At 41.6% G+C, this 21,284-nt stretch overlaps 2 protein-coding genes across 3 annotated transcripts in view; one reads left to right on the top strand and one right to left on the bottom strand.

Annotated features, from left to right (window-relative positions):
• Nucleotides 1-5,272, top strand: part of LOC105039945 (solute carrier family 40 member 2, chloroplastic) — a 7,513-nt gene extending 2,241 nt beyond the window's left edge. The window contains exons 4-14 of one of the 2 annotated variants that reach the window (XM_010916275.3): nucleotides 144-268; nucleotides 341-430; nucleotides 589-768; nucleotides 853-927; nucleotides 1,944-2,045; nucleotides 2,131-2,242; nucleotides 2,319-2,465; nucleotides 3,011-3,117; nucleotides 3,199-3,312; nucleotides 3,493-3,792; nucleotides 5,134-5,272. In XM_010916275.3, the coding sequence (XP_010914577.1) occupies nucleotides 144-268; nucleotides 341-430; nucleotides 589-768; nucleotides 853-927; nucleotides 1,944-2,045; nucleotides 2,131-2,242; nucleotides 2,319-2,465; nucleotides 3,011-3,117; nucleotides 3,199-3,312; nucleotides 3,493-3,786 (1,346 nt within the window). In that variant the 3' untranslated portion in view covers nucleotides 3,787-3,792; nucleotides 5,134-5,272. Of the gene's footprint in view, nucleotides 1-143; nucleotides 269-340; nucleotides 431-588; nucleotides 769-852; nucleotides 928-1,943; nucleotides 2,046-2,130; nucleotides 2,243-2,318; nucleotides 2,466-3,010; nucleotides 3,118-3,198; nucleotides 3,313-3,492; nucleotides 3,793-4,172; nucleotides 5,074-5,133 lie in introns of those variants that run through there. The other variant, XM_010916274.3, reaches the window with a different exon arrangement.
• A 934-nt stretch (nucleotides 5,273-6,206) lies between these two features.
• LOC105039944 (receptor-like protein kinase ANXUR2) lies at nucleotides 6,207-9,272 on the bottom strand. Its single transcript, XM_010916272.3, has one exon. It carries the CDS (start codon nucleotides 9,106-9,108, stop codon nucleotides 6,511-6,513), a length of 2,598 nt encoding a protein of 865 aa, XP_010914574.2. The 5' UTR covers nucleotides 9,109-9,272; the 3' UTR covers nucleotides 6,207-6,510.
• Nucleotides 9,273-21,284: the final 12,012 nt, after the last annotated feature.

Raw genomic sequence — 21,284 nt, 5'->3', positions numbered from 1 at the left:
TACTAAATGTTCTTATTTTTCCCTTTAGCTCACCTAGTATTATCTTTTATCATCATGGACATACATCACTTATAAGTGTTCTAGTCAAGCCATATGGCATCCTTTGTCAGAACATTCTTATAATATGTAAAACGTTGTTTCAGCTTTGTATGCTAGCTGTTTGGTTGGAAATTTGGTGGAACAACTGTGGAACTTTGCTTGGCCTGCTGCTGTTGCAATTCTTCATCCAAGTTTGTTGCCTGTGGCGGTTGTGGGTTTCTTCACAAAGGTATACAAGTCATTTAACTTATTGGATTTTTGAAAAGAAGGGGTAACTGGTAACAAATTTCATGATACACAGTTTTCAATCTTCATCGGGGCTCCAATTGTTGGCAAACTTATGGATCATTTTCCTAGAGTTCTGGCATATCTCACTTTGAATTTTGTCCAGGTGTGCTAATTTCCTTCTTAAATATTCTTATATCTCAGGCCTTAGGTTAATGAGCTTTTAAATTACATGCTCTCAGTTATAATTTCTTGTTAATGTTGAGCCAGCGTTTATGGTTTCTCATGAGGATAATGTGTTTGTTAACAACCTCATTCTGTCAGACAGCTGCTCAATTATTGTCAGCTGCAATGATCATATATGCTCTCACTACCACACATCGCATTACTACATCAGCTGTGCTTCTTCAAACTTGGTTTATCGTACTGGTAGTAGCTGGGGCAGTAGAAAGGCTTGCAGGATTGGCATTAGGGGTTTCCATGGAGCGTGATTGGGTTGTGCTGGTAATTAGGTGTTTTTACTTTTCTACCTCAATCAATTTATTTAGCTGTAATTATGCTTATGTTATGCCCTGTTCCTTCGTGAAGTTAGCAGGCACAAACAGGCCAGTTGCACTAGCCCAAGCAAATGCCATGCTTAGTCGGATCGATCTTCTTTGTGAGGTGAAAAATTCGCTGCTGCTTATAATTAGATAAACCAGTTCTGTTATACTTTTCAAGGGCTCATCCTGTTATAGATCTTTTCAGCTCTGAATGCCATTTCAATGAAAATATTTGATCGATGGCTATACCTCATTATATATTTAAAATGCCTTCGCACACTTAAAGAATTGAGGCTTATGACTTTGCCATGCATTTTGTACTCGCACAGATTAAATTTACCTTAACAATATAATTATTATATGGTAAACTGCAAAAGCTCAATATTTCTGTAGTTTTGCTAATTCTTTAAATTCTTGGGTTGTTTGATCTTTTATCATTTACTGCATGATGCATGGTAACAATAATTGGCCATAAAGTTTCTTCTTTGGTTTATTCTTTGGAAATTCCTTGCTTCACCAATTATTTGCCATCTTCTTCACCTTTTATTTGATCAATATATTTAGTATTTTGATATCAAGAATGTGTGCCTATAGTTTTTTGGCTAATTATTCACAATGAATCTGAAAAAAGGATTTTCATTTGGTGACTTCCATGCATAAATGGCTTTATTTGGAGCTCTTTAAGGAATCTCTAAGCGGCATATTCCTCATGCTTGGGGCATTTATGCTGTGAGGAAGTGCTAATTATGCTGCTAGGAATTATGGTGGTGTCATTAACTTGTCCAGGCATGCTTTTTCCATGGACGTGCATTTCTATATATTATTATTAAAATATGTTACTCAACAAATAAATTGCTGGAGTGACCTCCCAAAGAAAACTATTCATGTTCCGGCCCTCCCTGTGGTATTCTGGTGGCAACAGACAGCACCATATGAAATTTTAGTATCTCATTTGATGTCATGTGCTGAATTTTTTATTTTTATTTTTTTTGTTTCTTAAATGTTGCTTTTGTAATTTGACTTGTACTTTATTTGATATCTTCCCTTCTGTCATTCTGGATGCAAAATAGTCAACTGCAAATTTGTCTTAGATGACTAATCCCTTACATATAATGTCATTTACATGCATGTCTACAGATAGCTGGTGCTTCGCTTTTTGGCATTTTATTGTCCAAGCACAATCCTGTGACCTGCTTAAAGCTTGCTTGTTGTCTAATGATATGCGCACTGCCTGTCCTGGTATATGTTGTCTGGCCTTTTTGCTGGATATTTCAGTGCTGTAATAGTATCCCTGGGTTCCCATTCATCATGTTTATTCTTTCAGGTTATACTGGGGCAATTAGTCAATAGGCTTTCAAGTGGTGTTCTCAATTGCTCTAGATATCCTAGTGATGAATCTGACATAGCCAGACCTCCACTTGATGCTGGGAAGATAGGTGAGTTTAACTGAAAATATGTGCTTTTCCAAAATAAAATTCTAGATCATATTTCTTATGCTCTTTAAATTTTCAGTGAAAAATGGAATGGATGCCATCAGACAAGGCTGGAAGGAATATAAGCATCAGCCTGTTCTTCCTGCAAGTATTGCATATGTGCTTCTTTATTTCAATATAGCTCTTGCTCCGGGTGCTATTATGACAGCACTCCTAATGCATCATGGTATGTTTTCCCTTTTCATCTTTCCGTCTTGTCCTTCTGGCTGTGATCTGGCTTTCACATGCTTAATCATAATTTGATGTCTCATTATATATTGGAATCACTATTTCTCATGCATGATGATTTTTTTTTTAAGAAATAAATGCTCAAATTTCCGTATATTTTTCCATGTACTGTCTTGGAAGGGATGATTGATGAATATCAAGGACTGAGTTTGTGATGCTCAAGTTCTTATGCGTTGTCATCATAACTGTCTGTAAAAAAAGTGACCTGCTTCTAACCAAGAGTTATTTTAGCATGTTCCAGTAATATTTAAAACCAGAATTCTGTTGATAGAACATGCATTCTTGGATTGTTTTCTTAGTGATGTTTTCATGTAGAATTGATTTGGTAAAAATTGGTGGATGATCATGTTATATTTGTTGTTCAATACCTGTTTTGGTTCTTTGACTGGCAAATCTTTATAGGTTGGATCTGCCTTGTTGGTTTCAATTCTCACCTACAATTCATATTTACTAGATTGTTTTCATGTCCTTGATGTTTGACAGGGATAAACCCATCTATTATTGGTGGATTTAGTGGATTATGTTCCATCATGGGCTTTGTTGCAACATTCATATCTGCTACTCTAGTGAAAAAGCTTGGCATTTTGAAGGTTGTCCACACGCCCCACCTAAGTACTGTCATTTGTGATTTCAAATAATGCTGATTAATAAAAAATAGCTTGATTTTACAGGCTGGAGCAGCTGGATTAATTTTTCAAGCCTTACTTCTAACAGCAGCTGTTGTTATGTACTGGACTGGTTCTATCTCCCAGCAAACTCCACTATTTATCTTCCTTTCTCTAATTGTAAGTGTCACAAACTTTTCTTCAGTATTTGATGTTTTTGCCACAAACAGACTTTTCATCATTTCCAACAATAGACTAGAACTGTCACATGTTTTGTGCTCTTTTTTATTTTAAAGTACCACTTGATTTATCTTAAATTAAACTTCTTACAGGATAATGTCTTTGATTTTCTTTTTGCAGGTATTATCAAGGCTAGGACATATGTCATATGATGTTGTAGGGACACAAATTCTTCAAACTGGGATTCCTGCTGCCAAAGCAAATTTGATAGGGACTACAGAAGTTTCAATTGCAAGCCTAGCTGAGTTTGTAATGTTAGGTGTTGCGATAATTGCAAATGATGTTTCCCATTTTGGTTTTCTGGCCATGCTTTCTGTTTCCTCAGTAGCTGGTGCTGCATGGATGTTCTGTCAATGGTTAGCAAATCCAACAGATGAACATAGGAGACTCTTTGCCTTTGATGCTGAGACATAATGCACGGTAAGGTCTTCCATGCTCTTGGTATTGCTGTGTTAGATTTTATATCTTCCTACTTGTATTAGTTCATAAATGTTGAAAAATGACTTGCAATATTACTCACCAAACTCTCTTTTGCATTGATGTTAAACTCATGTTAAGGTAACTCTTAGTTCTTAAATTTAATAATGTTGATCTGCCATTAATATGAAAAGGAATGTTGGTTTTGACCATGCATTGAGAAGCAGCAGTTGTTGATGCCATTACAATATGCTTACAAAAAATTTCTGACATGTTGATTGTTTTTAACTTACCAAATTTCTCCATTCAAAAACCTTCCTGCCGAAGTTAATCAAAAGGTGGTTATTTGTTAATAACTTACAAGGATGTTCATTAACTTGTAGTTAAAGAGGATATGGATGTCATGTTACTCAACTGCAAAACTACAGAGCCCTGATAATCTGGTCATCTCAGTATCCAAGTTATTATGCAGATGCATGTGACTGTCTCCTTGTAAATCACTAATAGCTTATAAAGATTCTTGGAACTCGTAGTTGATGATGATGCTGTGTCAGCCAACTCAGCTCTGATAATCTGGTTATCTTTTAGTATCTGAGTTACCAAGCAGATGCATTGTCTCATCGGGAATCACCAATGTTACATACATATGTATGTGTGTATGTAGAAAGCAGAGGAGGGTCGAGGTGACCCACCCATGATTCTTTAGGAATATGAAATCAAAGATTGGTAAGACAGAGACGTGGAGAAGAAGATATAGTACAGGCCAGGGAAGAAAGAAGTAGAAGAGATGAGGGAAGAGGGGAGACGGTGGCAAGGAGAGATGAAATGGCCGAGAATGTTGTTTTAGTTGAAGGAGCTTCACTGAAGTCCAGCAGTGGTGTGCCAGACAGGTAGAATCTTTGACGCTGTCTTCACTGGCAGCAGAGGTCCATTGAATGAAGAGGTCGCAGACTGTATGAAGCGAGCTGGTGTCACTGCAAGATTTATTGTTGAAAATTCTGCTGTTTCTTTTATTCTAATGGCCCATAGAAATGCATTGAGAAAGTTGCTCCGGCACCCTCCTCCTGTCAAACTCTTGCCTTTCTCAGACATAGTTTAGACTTTAAAGCATATCTTACTGCTTGATAAGTTGCTCCAGCATCCAAATAGGGCCTTAATGTCAAAATTATTATGCATATGTAGCTATCTCATTTGGAATCACCCAGACCGGTCATTTTAGTTCGGCCTGCAATTCCCATTTATAGGCTTATATGCTTGATGATCTAATATTCATTTTCCGACTTATATTTGTGACTACCAAATGTTGACCACCTTCATCGATGCCTGTGGCCTCACTGCATGCAGAGTGGCAGATTTATATATTTGACCAAGAGGATGCTTTCATGCTAGTTGTCTGTGATGCCAAAGATGTGTCAGGCTAATCTGAGAACTGTTATTGCGTCAGCTGGCAGTTAAATGGATAGCTATTGCTACAGCGGTTGTTCTCTCAGTTGCCATGGAAGTTTCTAACTTCACCAAAGTTTCTAATATAGATGTAAAACCGAACCAACACAGCATATCACAACATTAGAAATGGATCTCTCATTCAAAAATTTGTCATCTTTATACAATTATATGTATCATCAATTTTGTAAACTAAAGCTGTGGAAACAAATGTGATTCAAAAAATATTTCTTTTGTCGGAATCAGATTGCGTGTTTCAAATTCTTTTTCTATGCAGCCATTTGTTTTGAACAAGCTCGCCGTGAGGTATGCTTGTGTCTCATGACCAGTCATTGATCCACATGCCATCCCTTTGCAAGCCTTGGCGTGTAGTCGATTACAGAGAGCCAACCACATAAAAAGTTTTGTTTTTCTTTCGACTTCCATAACGCTTTCATGCTAATAACAATTCGGGAGTTGTGACATGAGAGAGAGATTACAGTACCACCAGAAAATTCTTTTGGTAAACAATTTGTATTCTGCTTCGTCTCATGAAAGTCAAGGATAAGTGACCATGAAATCAGCCTTTACCTTATGTGCCTGCACCACAAGAAATTGTAAAATTCCAGAACTGAATTTGTAGGACAAGAACTACAATTAGCAATTTGCAAAAGAATAAAGCAGTGACTCGTATATGTAGCTCTGTTTCTTCCACATATTTCTTTCCATTCGAGGCATGCCTGTCGTCCTTTGATGGCGTTATGAAGAAACAAGAAGCTGTAAGGATTTGTAATCACTTCGGGAATTTTGGTATGCTATCATGCTTAGCGGGAACACTATTTGTCAGTGAACTAGCTAGTAATGATGCTTCATGAGAAGCTAACAAACTTTAGAACACAAGGTTACAGACGGTGTGTTCAAATTAAACAGGATGAAAAATATTAGACATAGTATAATTTTTCCGAGTATACATGAATAACAGATGCCAATCGGACTTGAGATCGGAATGTGTGAATTCGTTTATACTATTAAATACATGCTACTATCAGCTTCAAGAGCCTGACAGTGCAGGAAAAAAATGGACAAGTATCAAAAAGAAAATCCAAACCACCGAAGAGTCTCTAACGCGCCCAGTAAATGTGGCTTTATTTTTGCCAATCCCATTGACATCATCAACATAAAACTAGTCGACCGCCTGGCCAACAACCAAAGATAGATCTTGATTTAGCCAAGCAATATACAGACATATTCTTATCATCCCCTTGGATTCATGAGCTGGGAGAACATAATGGAAACATATTACCGCCCCGTTGGATTGATGAGCTGAGAGAATACTACACTGTCAGTTAGGCCATCAGAATCATCGCTCGCTCCGCTCCTTCCACCGATGCTTTCATTAGGGTTGCGGCCATCGAAACTACCGCCACTGGTAACTGAATTAGAGTCAACAACGATTCCAGTTGACATTGGCTTCCCTTCTTCATTATGTTCTTGCAACTGAAGAGCAAATTCTAGATTCCACAAGACATCCCCCATAGTAGGCCTATCAACACCTTGATCAGAGAGGCACTTCTCTGCTGTATCTGCAAACTTCTTCAAGCATTCTGGATCGATCTTTCCTTTAAGAACTGGATCGATAATATCCTCGAGAAATCCCTTCTTCTTGCAGTGCAAAGCCCAATCGGCGAGACTGACCTGGTCCCTTGGAAGGCTTGGATTCAGGGCTGGTCTTGCACATAAGACCTCAAAGAGAACCACCCCAAAGGAGTAGACATCAGACTTATCAGTCAGCTGCTGCCTCCGGAAGTACTCAGGATCCAAGTATCCAAAACTGCCTTTCACCACGGTGCTGACATGAGTCTGATTCATCATCGGTCCGGTCTTCGACAGCCCGAAATCTGAAACCTTGGCAACCCACTTCTCATCTAAAAGAATGTTGGTGGTCTTCACATCCCTGTGGATAATTGGATACTTGGCTCCTGTGTGCAAGTAGTGCAGCCCCCTTGCAGATCCAATACAAATCTCCAGCCTCTGCTTCCATGAAAGAGGAGGCTTGTTGCTCTTATACAGGTGCTCCCTCAGTGTTCCATGAGCCATGTAGTCATAAACCAAGATCATCTCGCCATCATCCTCGCAGTAACCAATAAGTGAGACCAAATGCTTGTGTCTGAGCTTCGAGAGCATCTCGATCTCGGTCTGGAACTCATTAACACCTTGCTCCGAAGAGGGGTTCGATCTTTTGATTGCCACCTTCATCCCCCCATCAATGACTCCCTTGTAGACCTTACCGAAGCCTCCAACGCCGATGACCAGCGACTCATCGAAGTTCTTGGTACCTTGCTTGATCTCGGCAAATGAGAAATGCCGGCATAGGCCTGCCGCCATGGTCGACAAATGGCTCGAAGCACAACTCTTTCCGGAGATGGTCGAAGTATGAGAATTTCCATAGAGTGGCAACCAACCCGAGCCACCGGCAGAGCCACCCCCATCGATCCTCTTCTTGTGCCGATACACCACGAAGCAGAAGGCGGCGAGCAGCCCGATCGCTGCGGCACCACCGGCTGCCCCACCGATCATGGAGCTCTTGCTCAATGAGTCCTTCTGGAACTCACGATCTTGCTCCCGTTGGGCCATGGACAGTGGAGACGGCTCAGGGTTCGGTCCCGCCAGGTTTCCCGCGTTGCTCAATTTAAAAATCTCCAAGCCATTCAAGATGGAGTCGTAGTACTCGGGCTGGGACTCCACCGAGGGATGCAATGCCACCCACAGCTGCTTGTCACCAGCTCCACCGGCAACAGCCACGGCGTAGTCCTTGTAAGTCGGCACACCCTTCTCCGATGTCCATGCGAGCACATCGGCGGCAGCGGTCGCCGTCTGATTGTTGACAAATATATCGAACACCCTCTGATTGACCTTGTCCAATTGAATCTCGCAGAAATGCAGCCTGACGACATAAGTGAAGTTCCCATCAACTTGGAAGACCCAAGTTAGATTATAGTTCTTGTTAACGGCGTTATCGGGGCCCATCGACCTCGCCGTCCGGTAGACATCGATCGGAGCAATGTACTTCGAATCATCCGACGGGTACTTGATCTGAACTTTCTTTTCAGCGGCGAAGGAGATGCCGAAACCTGCACCGTATATATATGGCGAGTCGTCGTACCAAGTCCGGCTAAGCCCGGAATCATTGCTCGCGGGAATGTACTGCCCGCCGACATTCAATCTGTACATCACTTCGAGCGCCGATTCGCCGACATCCACGGTCGAATCGGAGAAGCCGACCAATGTTGCCGGCTCGACATAAACGTCGGGCATCGAAATGATCTCGATTCCATTGACGAAGGCATATGAATTCGGGTGCTCGGTGGAGGGAGCGAAGGTGAGGCTGAGAGCTCCATCGGAGGAAGGTGGGATCGAGAATTCTTTGACAATGTAGGCTTGCGTCAATGCCTGAGCGGTGACATGGGCGCTGAAGTTATGGAGGAGAGTGATGCCACCGGAGGCGGTGACGGAGAAGTAGGCATCCTCTGGGTTGAGGCTGTTGTAGGTGGATGGATAAAAATGGAGGCGAATCCAATGGTGATCCTTGTCGGATACGGCGAACTTATACGTGGATTCGGATGTGAAGATCCTTGCGGTCATGTAGGGGACGGGGGACAGGAGGGAGGGGTCCTGGAATGCGGCCGGCGCGGTGGTTGAATTGCCGGAGGGACGGAATTTGGAGCTGTCGTCGGCGGCCCATTTCCGGTGGTCGGCGTCGGTGCCGTCGGCGGAGGAGCCGCAATCGAGGAGGATGGAGTCGGTGGGGGTGTAGGTGTCCGAAAGCGGGCCGGAAAGAACAGGGAGGAGGAGGGAGAAAGAGAGGAGAGAAAGCAAGGAAATGTGTATGGATTTCATGGCGTACAGGAAAAGATGGGAGTCAAAGATTTCCTGTACGCCGGAGAGGGGGGAAGGGGCTCTTAGGGGTGCCCTTAGGAGGGGAAATTGGGGTTGGACTCAGCCATGGATTGGGTGAGGGGGGGCTCTGGGACCAGAGAGAATGGAGGAGAGGGGAGAGGTTTTTTTTTTATTTTCTTTTTCTTTTTCTTTTTCTTTTTTTGGGTGGGGGGTTATTTTTCTTTTTGTTTGGAGTGCTTTCATTGTTGGGAGATTTGAGGGGAGGAGAGTGAAAAACGGATGGTTTCGGTTTTTATTGAATGAAGGTAAATGATCCATTCAAGAGAGGGTGGAAAAAAACGGTTAGTGGATCCATTTATCCAAACACAAGGCTTTGCACCCATGGAGGTATTTGGTTTAAAATTTGGGCAGTTCTCCAATGTTGCAGCTTCCATTCATTCAAGGGCTGTTACGGTCGTTGGAGAACTTGGAAGCAGCAGACAAGGCGACAGCCAAGAAGACAAAATCTAGGTTGGGTTTGGAAACCGATCATATCTTGCAAGGGTGGTGCCAATTTGATGGTGCAATTTGGGTAAGTTGGATTGGGCAAAGAGATGGGTATGGAAACCGATCTAATTTGTAAAAGTGTAAAATCGGCTCAAATGCATATTAGGATAGGCCAACTTAGGTCAGGTCAAGTGTAATCAAGTTGTTAAAAATAAACTAAATGGTTACATTCTGGGTAGGCTAGATTGAAGGGAAGCCTATCATTTGGTAGGAATTCAAGTCGGGTCTGAGTGGACTCAGGTGATCAAAATTTGGAAATTGAAGAGAACTTCACTAGAAATGGGTGGATGTTAGCATTTTATTTTATGAAATTACAAACGAAGGCAAATATTATGGTGGCCCAACTGAGCCCAGAATATGAAATGGATTGGGTTGCGATCGTCAACTTGGCCCGTTACATTCCAACCTTTCAGTCTGCTACATCCCCAAAATAGTGGATTAATCTAATTTCGGCAGCAACCATGCCGATTTCAATAAAAAATGAATTACAGAATGTCGATAAAACTGTGTCGGCGTGCCCGTGTCGAACCTTAAACCCATCGTCGGCAACGCGAGAAAACTGTGTCGGCATCTCTCTCTCTCTCTCGCCCACCAAGCCCACACCCAGTGTAGAGACCCGGAATGTGGTACTCAATCCTTACCAAAGCAAGCAGTTTAGAGCATCCAGGCAATATTCTTGCTCTTGAGCCATGACACTCGGGAAGTGGTGAGCTGTTAGCAGAATACAAAAATCCTTTATCTGGCAGCAACGAGCTGATGTATCACTAATTGTTGGGATAAATCAATTAACTCCTGATTTTGATCATCACGACTCCGATTGTGCATCAGCTGAACATGCAGTTCCGACTCTTTATCGACCGACTGAATAAATCGTATCAATTTATGATCGGCTGACCGACGAATATTCGACTGCTATCGATCAATAGCGGACGACTTGAGCCGTCGGCATAACTGAACTACTAGCCGATGGTCACTCATAGATTCTACCGACATATAGTCGGCTCTACTGACATATGATCATTTAATCTGCTTAACATACCATAACCGTTGTGAACGGTTATTAACTACGTGTCACGGCTATCCAGAAAAATTAACGACCCACTAACCCCATATTTATAGTCCGATAATTCAGCGCCATAAAAAGTGAGACCACGTGCTCGACGGTTACATCAGAATTATCTATAAAAAGGGGGGGTAAGTGAACCAGAGAATAAGATACTTTTGAGCCAGAGCTCTGCTACTTTCAACTTTCAAATCTACTGTTCACCAATTTTTTTTCTGACTTAAGCATCGGAGAATCCCCGTCGGACACAACTCTGATCTGTGAGGACGCTGTTTTTGCAGGTGCTCATCACCAGCGACAGACGACAGGGAGTTGGCCGCAACAGATTGGCGCATCAGGAAGGGACTGGATCACACTCGTCATGGCAAAAATCAGAGCCTAGCATTCGACTACAACTGGATCGGCGAGGCACTCTTCTCGTCGGAAAGAGATTCCTCCCCCTCCTCCGGTAGCAGAGTCCAGTTCCTCACATTCCATGATAACCATGGACATTCAAATCGCTGCACTTGTATAGCAGATGAATATTTTGACGGAGACAGTCAAAAGCCTCCAACAGCAGCAGCTGCTGCTAGCGGAACAACTGATGGCACAGTCGATGCCGTCCAGGCACAGCCACCGTCATCCGCGGCGATCACCTTCTCCTTCTCTGGAGCGACCATCCCGGCTCTCCCGTTGAGACGAACAACGACATTCTCGACACTCTTGTCGTGCCACCCATCGCTCGTAGCATCCCCCCTCTCCTTCCCATCTCAACAGTATTAGGAAGGAGAAACGACCGCGAACATCTTCTACTTCTCCTTCAGGCTCGTCAGGAGGTTCCACCTTCAGAGTTTTCCAGCAACGACGGTTCGATGACTACGAACGTAAGTTTCAGAAAATCAACCGCCGACTCGCTCAGCTCCAAGTGGAAGATCGGAAGTCTTCCAATGACTACAACTTCCACACCATCCAACCTTTTTCTCAGCACATCTTGGACGAGCCGATTTCATCTCGGTTCAAAATGCTGCAAGTGGAGCCATATGATGGCTCCACAGATCCGATCGACCATCTTGAGAGCTACAAGGCTCTTATGATGATTCAAGGGACAACCGATGTCCTCTTATGCATTGGTTTTTCAGCAATCCTTCAGAAAGCTGCTCGAGCCTGATACATCGGGCTTCAATCGGGAAGCATATATTCCTTCGGACAGCTCGAACACTCCTTCGTGGCTCACTTTAGCAATAGCCAAAGGCCGCCACGAACCTCTGACAATCTCTTCTCGATTAAACAGGGAGAGACTGAAATATTAAAAGATTTTATGACTCGTTTTAATATGACCACACTTGAGGTCAGGGACCTCAATGAAGATATGGCTATATCGGCCATGAAAAGAGGTCTGAGAAGATCTCGGTTCACATATTCTTTGGACAAAACTCTCTCTCAGACTTATGCTAAACTTCTGGAATATGCATACAAATGTATGCGCGCAGACGAAGGAGCTTCTGACCAGCGCCAGATAGAAGGTAAGGGTCAGAAGAAGAAGAAGAAACAGAAGAAATGAGGAGCTACAGTTGAATCAAGTCGGCCACCTTCTAATAAGCGAGCTTCGCTATAACGACGGAGTCCAAGGCCGAGTTACGGCAAGTATGACTCCTATGCTCTTCTTTCTGCTCCTCGTGCACAGATCCTCATAGAGATCGAAGGAGTAGAATATCTATGACACCCTTCACTGATGAAAGCACCATCGAAAAATCATGATCGAAAGAAATACTGTCGGTTCCATCATGATCACAGTCACGATACCGAATAATGCATCCAACTCAAGGATGAGATAAAAGTCCTGATTTGATGAGGCTACCTCAGAAAGTACCAGAAAGATCCATCGACTCAACCTCCTGTCGATCGACGACCTCAGCCATAGATGGAGGAAGCTATAAATAATCAGCCGACTGCAGGGGTGATCAACATGATCTCCGAACGATCGAATTAGGGGGCAACTTTCAAAGAAGAGTCGGCAAAAAGACGACGACTCAATAATGTAATAATTTTTTCGAAAGAAGATGTTCAGGAGATTCAGACTCCTCATGATGATGCTGCTGTTGTTTCAGCAACAATAACTAATTATGATGTAAAAAGAATTCTTGTAGATAATGGAAGTTCAACTGATGTTCTCTTTTATTCGACTTTTTCTCGAATGCGACTACCGATTGACCGACTTAGAAGAGTCTCAACGCCATTGGTCGGCTTCACAGGAGATGCCGTCACAGTGAAAGAAAAAATCTCTCTCCCCTTAACCGCTGGAACTGAACTACAACAGAGCACAGTCTTCATAACGTTCACGGTAGTTCCAGTTTTTTTGATTTATAATGTCACACTCGGATGACCTGGACTTAACGCTCTGAAAGCAGTTGTTTCAATATACCATCTACTAGTCTGATTTTTGATGAGAAATGGAGTCGGAGAGATCCTTGGAGATCAACAGCTTGCTTGACGCTTCTTCTTTGTCTCCATCTAAAATAATAAAGTTAAAAACTTTCTACCTGTTGATATATTGGACCAAAGAGAGAATTAGGAGAGGGGTGAACCAGCTGAACAATTGATCTCTATCCCATTAAAAGAAGAAGATCCTGAGAAAATGGTCCAAATTGGATCGCAACTGTCTGATCCAGAGTGACAGCAGTTAGTAAATTTACTCAGAGTAAATATCGATATTTTTGCTTGGTCAGCCACCGACATTCCCGAGATTCCTTCGAAAGTAATAACTCATCAATTTAACATCAACCTGAATGTTAAGCTGGTGGGATAGAAGAAATGATCTTTTGCTCTTGAAAGACAGAAGGTCACTGATGAAGAAGTCAACAAGCTTCTCGCGACGGGTTTCATCCGAGAAGCCACATACCCTGATTAGCTTACCAATGTAATGATCGTGAGAAAGACCAATGAAAAGTGGAGAATCTGTATCGACTATACGATTTGAATGAGGCCTGTCTGAAGGACAGTTTTTCATTATCGAAGATTGATCAACTGGTTGATGCGACTTCAGACCATCGATTTTTGAGTTTTATGGATGCCTTCGCTGGGTATAATCAAATCCAGATGGCATCAGAAGATGAGGAGCACACAGTCTTTATAACCGACAAAGACATATACTACTACAAAGTAATATCTTTCGATTTGAAAAACGTCGGAGCCACCTACCAACGGCTCGTCGATAAGATCTTCAAGATGTAAATTGGATGCAATATGAAAATATATGTAGATGATATGCGGGTGAAGAGTCTCCAAACTGTAGACTATGTTCGAAACTTAGAGAAAATCTTTACCACACTTTGACGACATCAGATGAAGTTGAACCTGACTAAGTGTGTGTTTGAGGTAACCTCCAAAAATTTTTTTGGATTTCTTATCTCACAATAAGGAATCGAAGCTAATCCCAAGAAAATAAAGACCATCATCGACATGAAGCATCCAAATTCAAAAAAAGAGATACAGTAACTCAACAAAAAATTCGTCGCACTCAGTCGATTCATTTTTAGATCGATCGAGAGATGTTTGCCATTCTTCAAAACCTTACGACAGATAAAAAATTTCTCATGATCGGATGAATGCTGACAGTCCTTCGAAGAGTTAAAAAAGTACCTCGCTTCTTCATCTTTGCTTACAAAATCGAAAGTCGGAGAGACACTGTATCTCTATTTACTGACTTCCATAGAAGCAGTTAGTTCGGTACTTGTCCAGAAAGATGAAAATTGAATTCATCGACTAATCTACTACACCAGTAAAGTGCTTCATAATACCGAAATATGATACTCAAGAGCGGAGAAAATGATCTACACCTTAATCATATCGGCACAATGACTTCGTCTGTAGTTTCAAGCACATCCGATTATAGTCTTGATAGATCAACCACTGAAGGCGATCTTACATCGACCTGATACGTCAGGTCAGATGGCAAAGTGGGTAGTAAAGCTTGATGAATTCGACATACAATATTGTCCACGACCATCTATGAAGGCGCAAGTTTTAGCTGACTTCGTCGTCGAATGTACAATATCCGACAATAAATCAGTAGATACAGATAACAGCACAATAAGACAGGCTACGACTTTTGAGCCCGATCAAAGATCGGCATGGGTGCTGCACATTGATGGAGCATCTAATGCGCAAGATAGTGGAGCCGGCCTCATCCTCATAAATTTCAAAGGGGTAATTACTGAATACGCCCTTCGGTTCAACTTCAAAACCTCAAATAATCAAGTCGAATATGAAGCGCTCATAGCTGGTTTGAAGATAGCCAAAGAATTTGAGATCGATAATTTGAAGGTCTTTACTGACTCACAATTGATCGCTGGATAGGTCAAGAATGAATTTGAAGCTCGAGATCCAATTATGATGAAGTACCTTCAGAAGGTGAAAGATTTTATATCAACTTTGAAATATTTTGAGATCTTTCATATTTCAAGAATCGAAAATACTCGGATCAATGTACTTTCTCGACTGGTTATTACTACTTTCAACTCGCTGGGTCGGACATTCGTTGAATATCTTAAACAGCAGAGTATCGACAAAGTTGAGGAGGTGTTACAACTCACTATTGAATCAAGCTAGATTGATTCGATCGTCCAATACTTGATCGATGGGATTCTCCCTGAAGATTCCTCAAAAGCCAAATGACTCCGATGGACGGTCTCTCAATATGTAATAATGAATGGTCATATCTACAAAAGATCATTCTCTCTTCCTTTATTAAAATGCTTGGGATCAACAGATGCCGACTATACACTTAAAGAAGTGCATGAAGAGATTTATGAAAATCACTTGGGGGGCAAGTCTTTAGCTTATAAAGTCCTGTGACAAGGATACTATTAGCCCACTATGAAGAAAGATGTGGCTAAACTTGTCCGAATGTGTGAATTATGTCAGAAATATGTAAATATACAGTACCAACCGACTAGTCAGCCGACATCGATTGTGGCACCATGATCTTTCGCATAATGAAAAATTAACATATTTGGTCTTTTTCTTTCGACATCTGGTCAGAGAAAGTTCATCGTGATCGCCATCGACTATTTCACCAAAAAGATAGAAGCTGAACCTCTGGCATAAATCACTGAAAGTAAGATGAAAGACTTCATTTCAAAATCTATCATCTATAAATTCGGTTTACCGCATACCATCATCACCGACAATGATCGATAATTCGATAATCAGAATTTCAGAGAGTTCTATGCGAAATTTAATATTACGCATAAACTCACATCAGTCAGCCATCCACAATCAAATGGTGAGGTGGAAGTAACCAACTGAACAATCCTGTACGGGCTCTAAATCCAACTGAATGAAGCCAAAGGTCTCTGGGTGGAAGAGCTATATTCGATCTTATGGGCATACCGAACAACTCGCATACCGACTGGAGAATCCTCTTTTAATTTAGCTTATGGGACGGAAGCAATAATCCAACTTGAAATCAGACTGCCTTCAATAAGAGTAGAATAATACAGTGAGCTGAGCAATTTTGAATGTCAGAGAGCCGACTTAGATCTCCTTCCAGAACTCCGACAGCAAGCTCAAGTTCGGATGGCTGTATATCGACAAAAGATAGTCCGATATTATAATGCAAAAGTCAAGCCGAAGATCTTTCGATCAGGAGATTTGATCCTAAGAAAAGCAAAATCTCAAAGCCTTTGGATCAAGAAAAGCTGTCTCCGAATTGGGAAGGACCTTACAGAATATCCGAAATACTTAGACCGGACGTATAACGGCTAGAAACTCTTAAACAGTCAGCAATTCTCTGAACATGGAATATCGACAATCTAAAGGTGTATTACCAATAAAGTTGCTCGTATATACATTATTTGGAATGCAATACAAAATTTTAGAATCACAAGCCTTGCTCAATTTTTTATTAACTATTGACTATATGTCGGTTTTCACTATAAAAACCAGAGAATTAACTATCTCAATATCGACTGTATTATACCGACTGTAGTTTTTCACTATAAAAATCAACATCAAGTATACAGGCTTTCACTGCAAAAGTCATAATACCGACTATACCTCTGTATTCAATGTCAGCTTTCTACTGTAAAAGTCGATCATAGTTGAAAGACTAATATACCGATTTAATTTTAACTAAGCGAAAATGCCAACACGATCAAAGTCGGATTGAAAATATACCGACTTGACTACAGTCAGTCGAAAGATATTAAGCTTGCCATCGATTATTAGATAATTTGACGTATAAATCCGATCTAGAGTCGGATACAGGATATTCGACTTACCATTAAATATGTTGAAAAGACTACATGGCTAATGGATAATTCTATAAGTCCTACCGAATATTTAGATCATCGATCAATATTCGATGGCTACTTTACATTGCAGACATTACAGACTTAACATTACAAACGAGCGAAATAAAAAAATTTGGACTTAGAAGAAAATTTTTTTTCATTCATTCTCAAAAAGAGATTACAAAATTAAATCGGAGTTCGATTACAGATATTTGATTACAAAAAGAAAAAGCAAAATACATCGATCAAGTCTTGTCGCCGTCCCTATTCCTTTGCTCTGGTGTATAGTCGGTGACTTGAATAACTTCAGACATAGTCGGTGTTTTATCTTGAGTCGGTGCGGCTTCTTCTTCTGCAATTCCATCTTCCGACCTCGGAGGGATGATACTGCTCAAGTTGAGATTGGATATAATTTTTTGACCGTATCCCAACCATCCTTATACCCGATGTAGTATGAAACGAAGCCACCTTCGAGGATCTCCTCCTTGAATTCTTTCGAACCCCTGAAGTCCTCAATTGCTTGACTCAATGCCTCCCTTACCGACTCCGCTTCTGCCTTAGCCAAGTCAGCATCGGCTCGTACGGAAGGCGACTCCTCTTCGTCCAGTGCCAACCTTTCCAAGCTGGCCTGATGTCGTTCATGTTCGGCTTTGAGTTCTGAGATGCATCCGTCTCACTCTCGTCGAAGCCGATGGATCGAGTGTTTCTTGCTCTTGACTTGTGATTCAAGAGCCAAAATATTCTTGCGAGCCAACTCGAGTTTGGCTCCAGAAGATGCTAGATCATCAGTCGATCGAGAGACCTCCTCCTGAAGTTTGACTTTTCGCTCAGCTACCGACCTAAGTTATTTGAGAGCAGCTATCTTCTCGGTATCAATGGCTGCCACCTTATTCATCCACGATCGATGAAAGTCTCGAACTTCAAGTAGCCGGCTTCCAAATCGAACATATCATGGATCAACTGCAGACAGAAGATAAGTCAGTTTAAAAAAAAAAGAGAAGAAAAATTTAGTTCGAGTATCATCGGATAAAAGGATAAGAACATCTTGGCCACCATTTGGTTCCTTTGATTCTCCCGATCAACCGAAAGAAGAGCGGTTTGGTACAGTCGCTTAGCCAATGTTGGATTGGCTAGGGCAGACTCATCAACAAACACTTGAATGTCAAAGTGAACCGTGTGGCCCTCCGACACTACATCTTCTATCGAAGTCACTGAAGCTTTCCTCCGATTCTTTGTCGGTGGCCCCATGTTCAAAAGTGAGAGAAAGTTTGAACTCAACTGCGCCCCGACTGAAGGAGCAACTGACGCAGCTGCAAATTGTTCGGATTCTCCTACCTTGGCCCAAACCTCCTCAATTGATGAAACTACCGATGTTGCTTCGGTAGCTCTCCTCATCGCTCTTTCAGACGGTACGACAGGAAGCACTGTCGGGGCCGACAGTGCCAGAACCGGCTCAAGAATCGACGTAGATGGTGCATCAGGTTCCTCGGTTGGAACAACAGCTAACGCTGGCATTGAAGCGACAGCTTGAGTCTGCACCGAAGCAGTAGCTTGATTCCTCTTCGATGGCCAGGAAGGCCCAGCTTCGAATGCTACCCTCTTCCTGGCAGCATGTTGACGAATGTCGGTATTTTACACTCACACCCTCAGCTGCATGGCTGCAATTACAACAAAAGTCAGCAAGACTTCACAAGTAAAAGAAGAATAAAGTAAGAAATGCCGACTACACTATACCTAGATGGGTGACCGAACTAAGACCGATATCGTAAAGAGCCTGTTCGATCACAAGATCCTTCTACGGCGGGACCGTCATATCCTTCAATAGATAGAAATCCTCCCGATCGCCGACCTCTACTCGACTGTTGTCATTGGAACCGATTCACGGATCGCCCCAATGAGAAGAAAAACCCCAAAGAAGAGAGGAAGAAGCAAAAAAGAACTGATTCTTCCATCCATGAATGGATGATGAAAGATCGATAATAAAAAAAAACCTTTTCGAGGGTTGAAAAATCACCACCCTCTGACTTTTGGATAAGGTTGGAGGATAAAGAAAGTACAAAAAAGAGAAGAACGAGGTTGGGTCGGTAACAACCGACATAGCAAGGCAAAACTGATTATCAGTCAGACCGAGTTCAGTGCCAGCTGAGCAGGGCAAAGATCATAATAATCCAAAATATTTTAGACAAACTCTGCAATCAAAAATCGAAGATCCATCCGAAGATCTTCAACATAAAAAGTCACCTGATCCGAAGGAGGGTTATTCACCCGATCATTGACTCCAGGGGTGAAAAACTGATATTGCTCTGAGATACAATACTGCTCTCAGAGTCGTTCGATATTCGGCTCTGAAAGTGAAGAAGCCTCCACCTCCGGACTTGATTGGGACTCATCCGTCGGATTCTTCGACCGACCATCCCAGAAAGGAGAGGTCCTAGCCATAAGAAATGAAGACTAGAGAAGAAAGAACTCAAGAAAAGACAAACTTGACTTGAAAAAGATGGGAATAACAAAGTTCTCAGATGTTGGGGTGATCTTCCGACAGAGTCTCAGCATCAAAAAGGATGAAATGAAAAGTAAAGTTTGGTTGGGAGTAACCCTATATATAGGATCTCCTAACAATCGAGATGAAAGCGATTGAATCAAAGACTTACCAGATGATGACATGTGGCATCTGGATCGACCATTGATCGGACGGTTCGATGCACTTGCTCCAGATTGATCCATGTCACTCTTATCCACATGAATAGCTTCGACCCAATAACATTCAGACATGTGGCAAAAATTTGCTTGTCAGAATCATATCGTCTGACACTGAATCGCCTTCCTGAAATGACATCTGATACTGACATCTGATACTAAATCATCCTATCAACATGATAATTTAAAGACGACTCTGTACCTATCAAAACGACAAAGCGGCCAATCGCCCATACTTTGAAAAAAATGGCTGCAGAATCGGGGTTTGATATGACAAGAAATAGCTCCCTTCGTCCAACGTGACAAACCATGCAGCAATATACACGTTAGTTCACTTTGGACTTGGGAGTGGGAGGCAATTGTTAGGATAAACCAATCAACCTCCGACTTTGATCACCACGACTCCAACTGTGCATCGGCTGAACAGATAATTCTGACTCTTCATCAATCGATTGAGTAAATCGCACCGACTTATAATCAGCTAACCGATGAATGTTCAACTACTACCGATCAATAGCGGATGACTTGAACCATCGACATAACTAAACTACTAGCCGACGGTCGCTCATAGATTCTACCGACATATTGTCTGCTCTACCGACATATGATCGGTTAATCTGCTTAACATACCATAACCGTTGTAAATGGTTATTGACTACGTACCACAGTTATCTAGGAGAATTAACGACCCACTAATCTCATATTTATGGTTCGATAATTCAGCACCATAAAAAGCGGGATCACGTACTCGACGATTACATCAGAATTATTTATAAAAAGGAGAGAATAAGTGAACCAGAGGATAAAATACTTTTGAGCCAGAGCTCTGCTACTTTCAAATCTACTGTTTATCAATTCTCTCTTTGACTTAAACATCGAAGGATCTCCGCCAGGCACAATTTCGATCTATGAGGATGCTATTTTTACAGATGCTCATCACCGATGATAGACGATAGGGAGTTGGCCGCAACACTAATAATAACCCCTAATCTTCTGTTAGAAATTTATTAGTTGATACGTTGAGATTATCAGTTAGAGAAATGAAAATGCATCTCAGCAATGTCATGATGTTAATATCTAATTATTGTTTGTTCAAAGATCATAATAACATCAAGGATCCTAATTACATCTTACATATGAACAAAGAAAATGTATAGTATCATTCATGCAATGCTTTTTTGAACTACCTTGTACTTGTGTTGGAAGAGTAATTAAAGAGATGTGAGTGTGTGGTTGTGTGTGAGAGAATTTGTAAAAAAGAAAGACATGTTGGGGATGCCTGGTCAGGATACCACTACCACAAGAGCTTTTTGATACCTCTCGCATTGCACTTGATCATATGTAGATACTACAAGAGAAGAGAAAAAAATATAAGATAAGAAAAAATAATCAAGTACATGAATCTGTCGAAAGCTTATCTCCATGGGGCATACAAAGCTTCACTATGAAAAAGAATAAGTACAAGAGAAGATCCTCACACTCTCAATCCTTATATACAATCTCTTTCAATAAGAAGCTATCCTTACAAAGCTCTCACTAGAATCCAAAGAGATCCTACTTGACAGTATGCTTGAAGCCCCTACTTCTGCTCTTTGTCG

Source organism: Elaeis guineensis, chromosome 1, assembly GCF_000442705.2.
Source record: "Elaeis guineensis isolate ETL-2024a chromosome 1, EG11, whole genome shotgun sequence".
NCBI classification, from domain to species: domain Eukaryota; kingdom Viridiplantae; phylum Streptophyta; class Magnoliopsida; order Arecales; family Arecaceae; genus Elaeis; species Elaeis guineensis.
The sequence above is the reverse complement of the archived record's forward strand: the minus strand, read 5'-3'. Positions and strand labels throughout refer to the sequence as shown.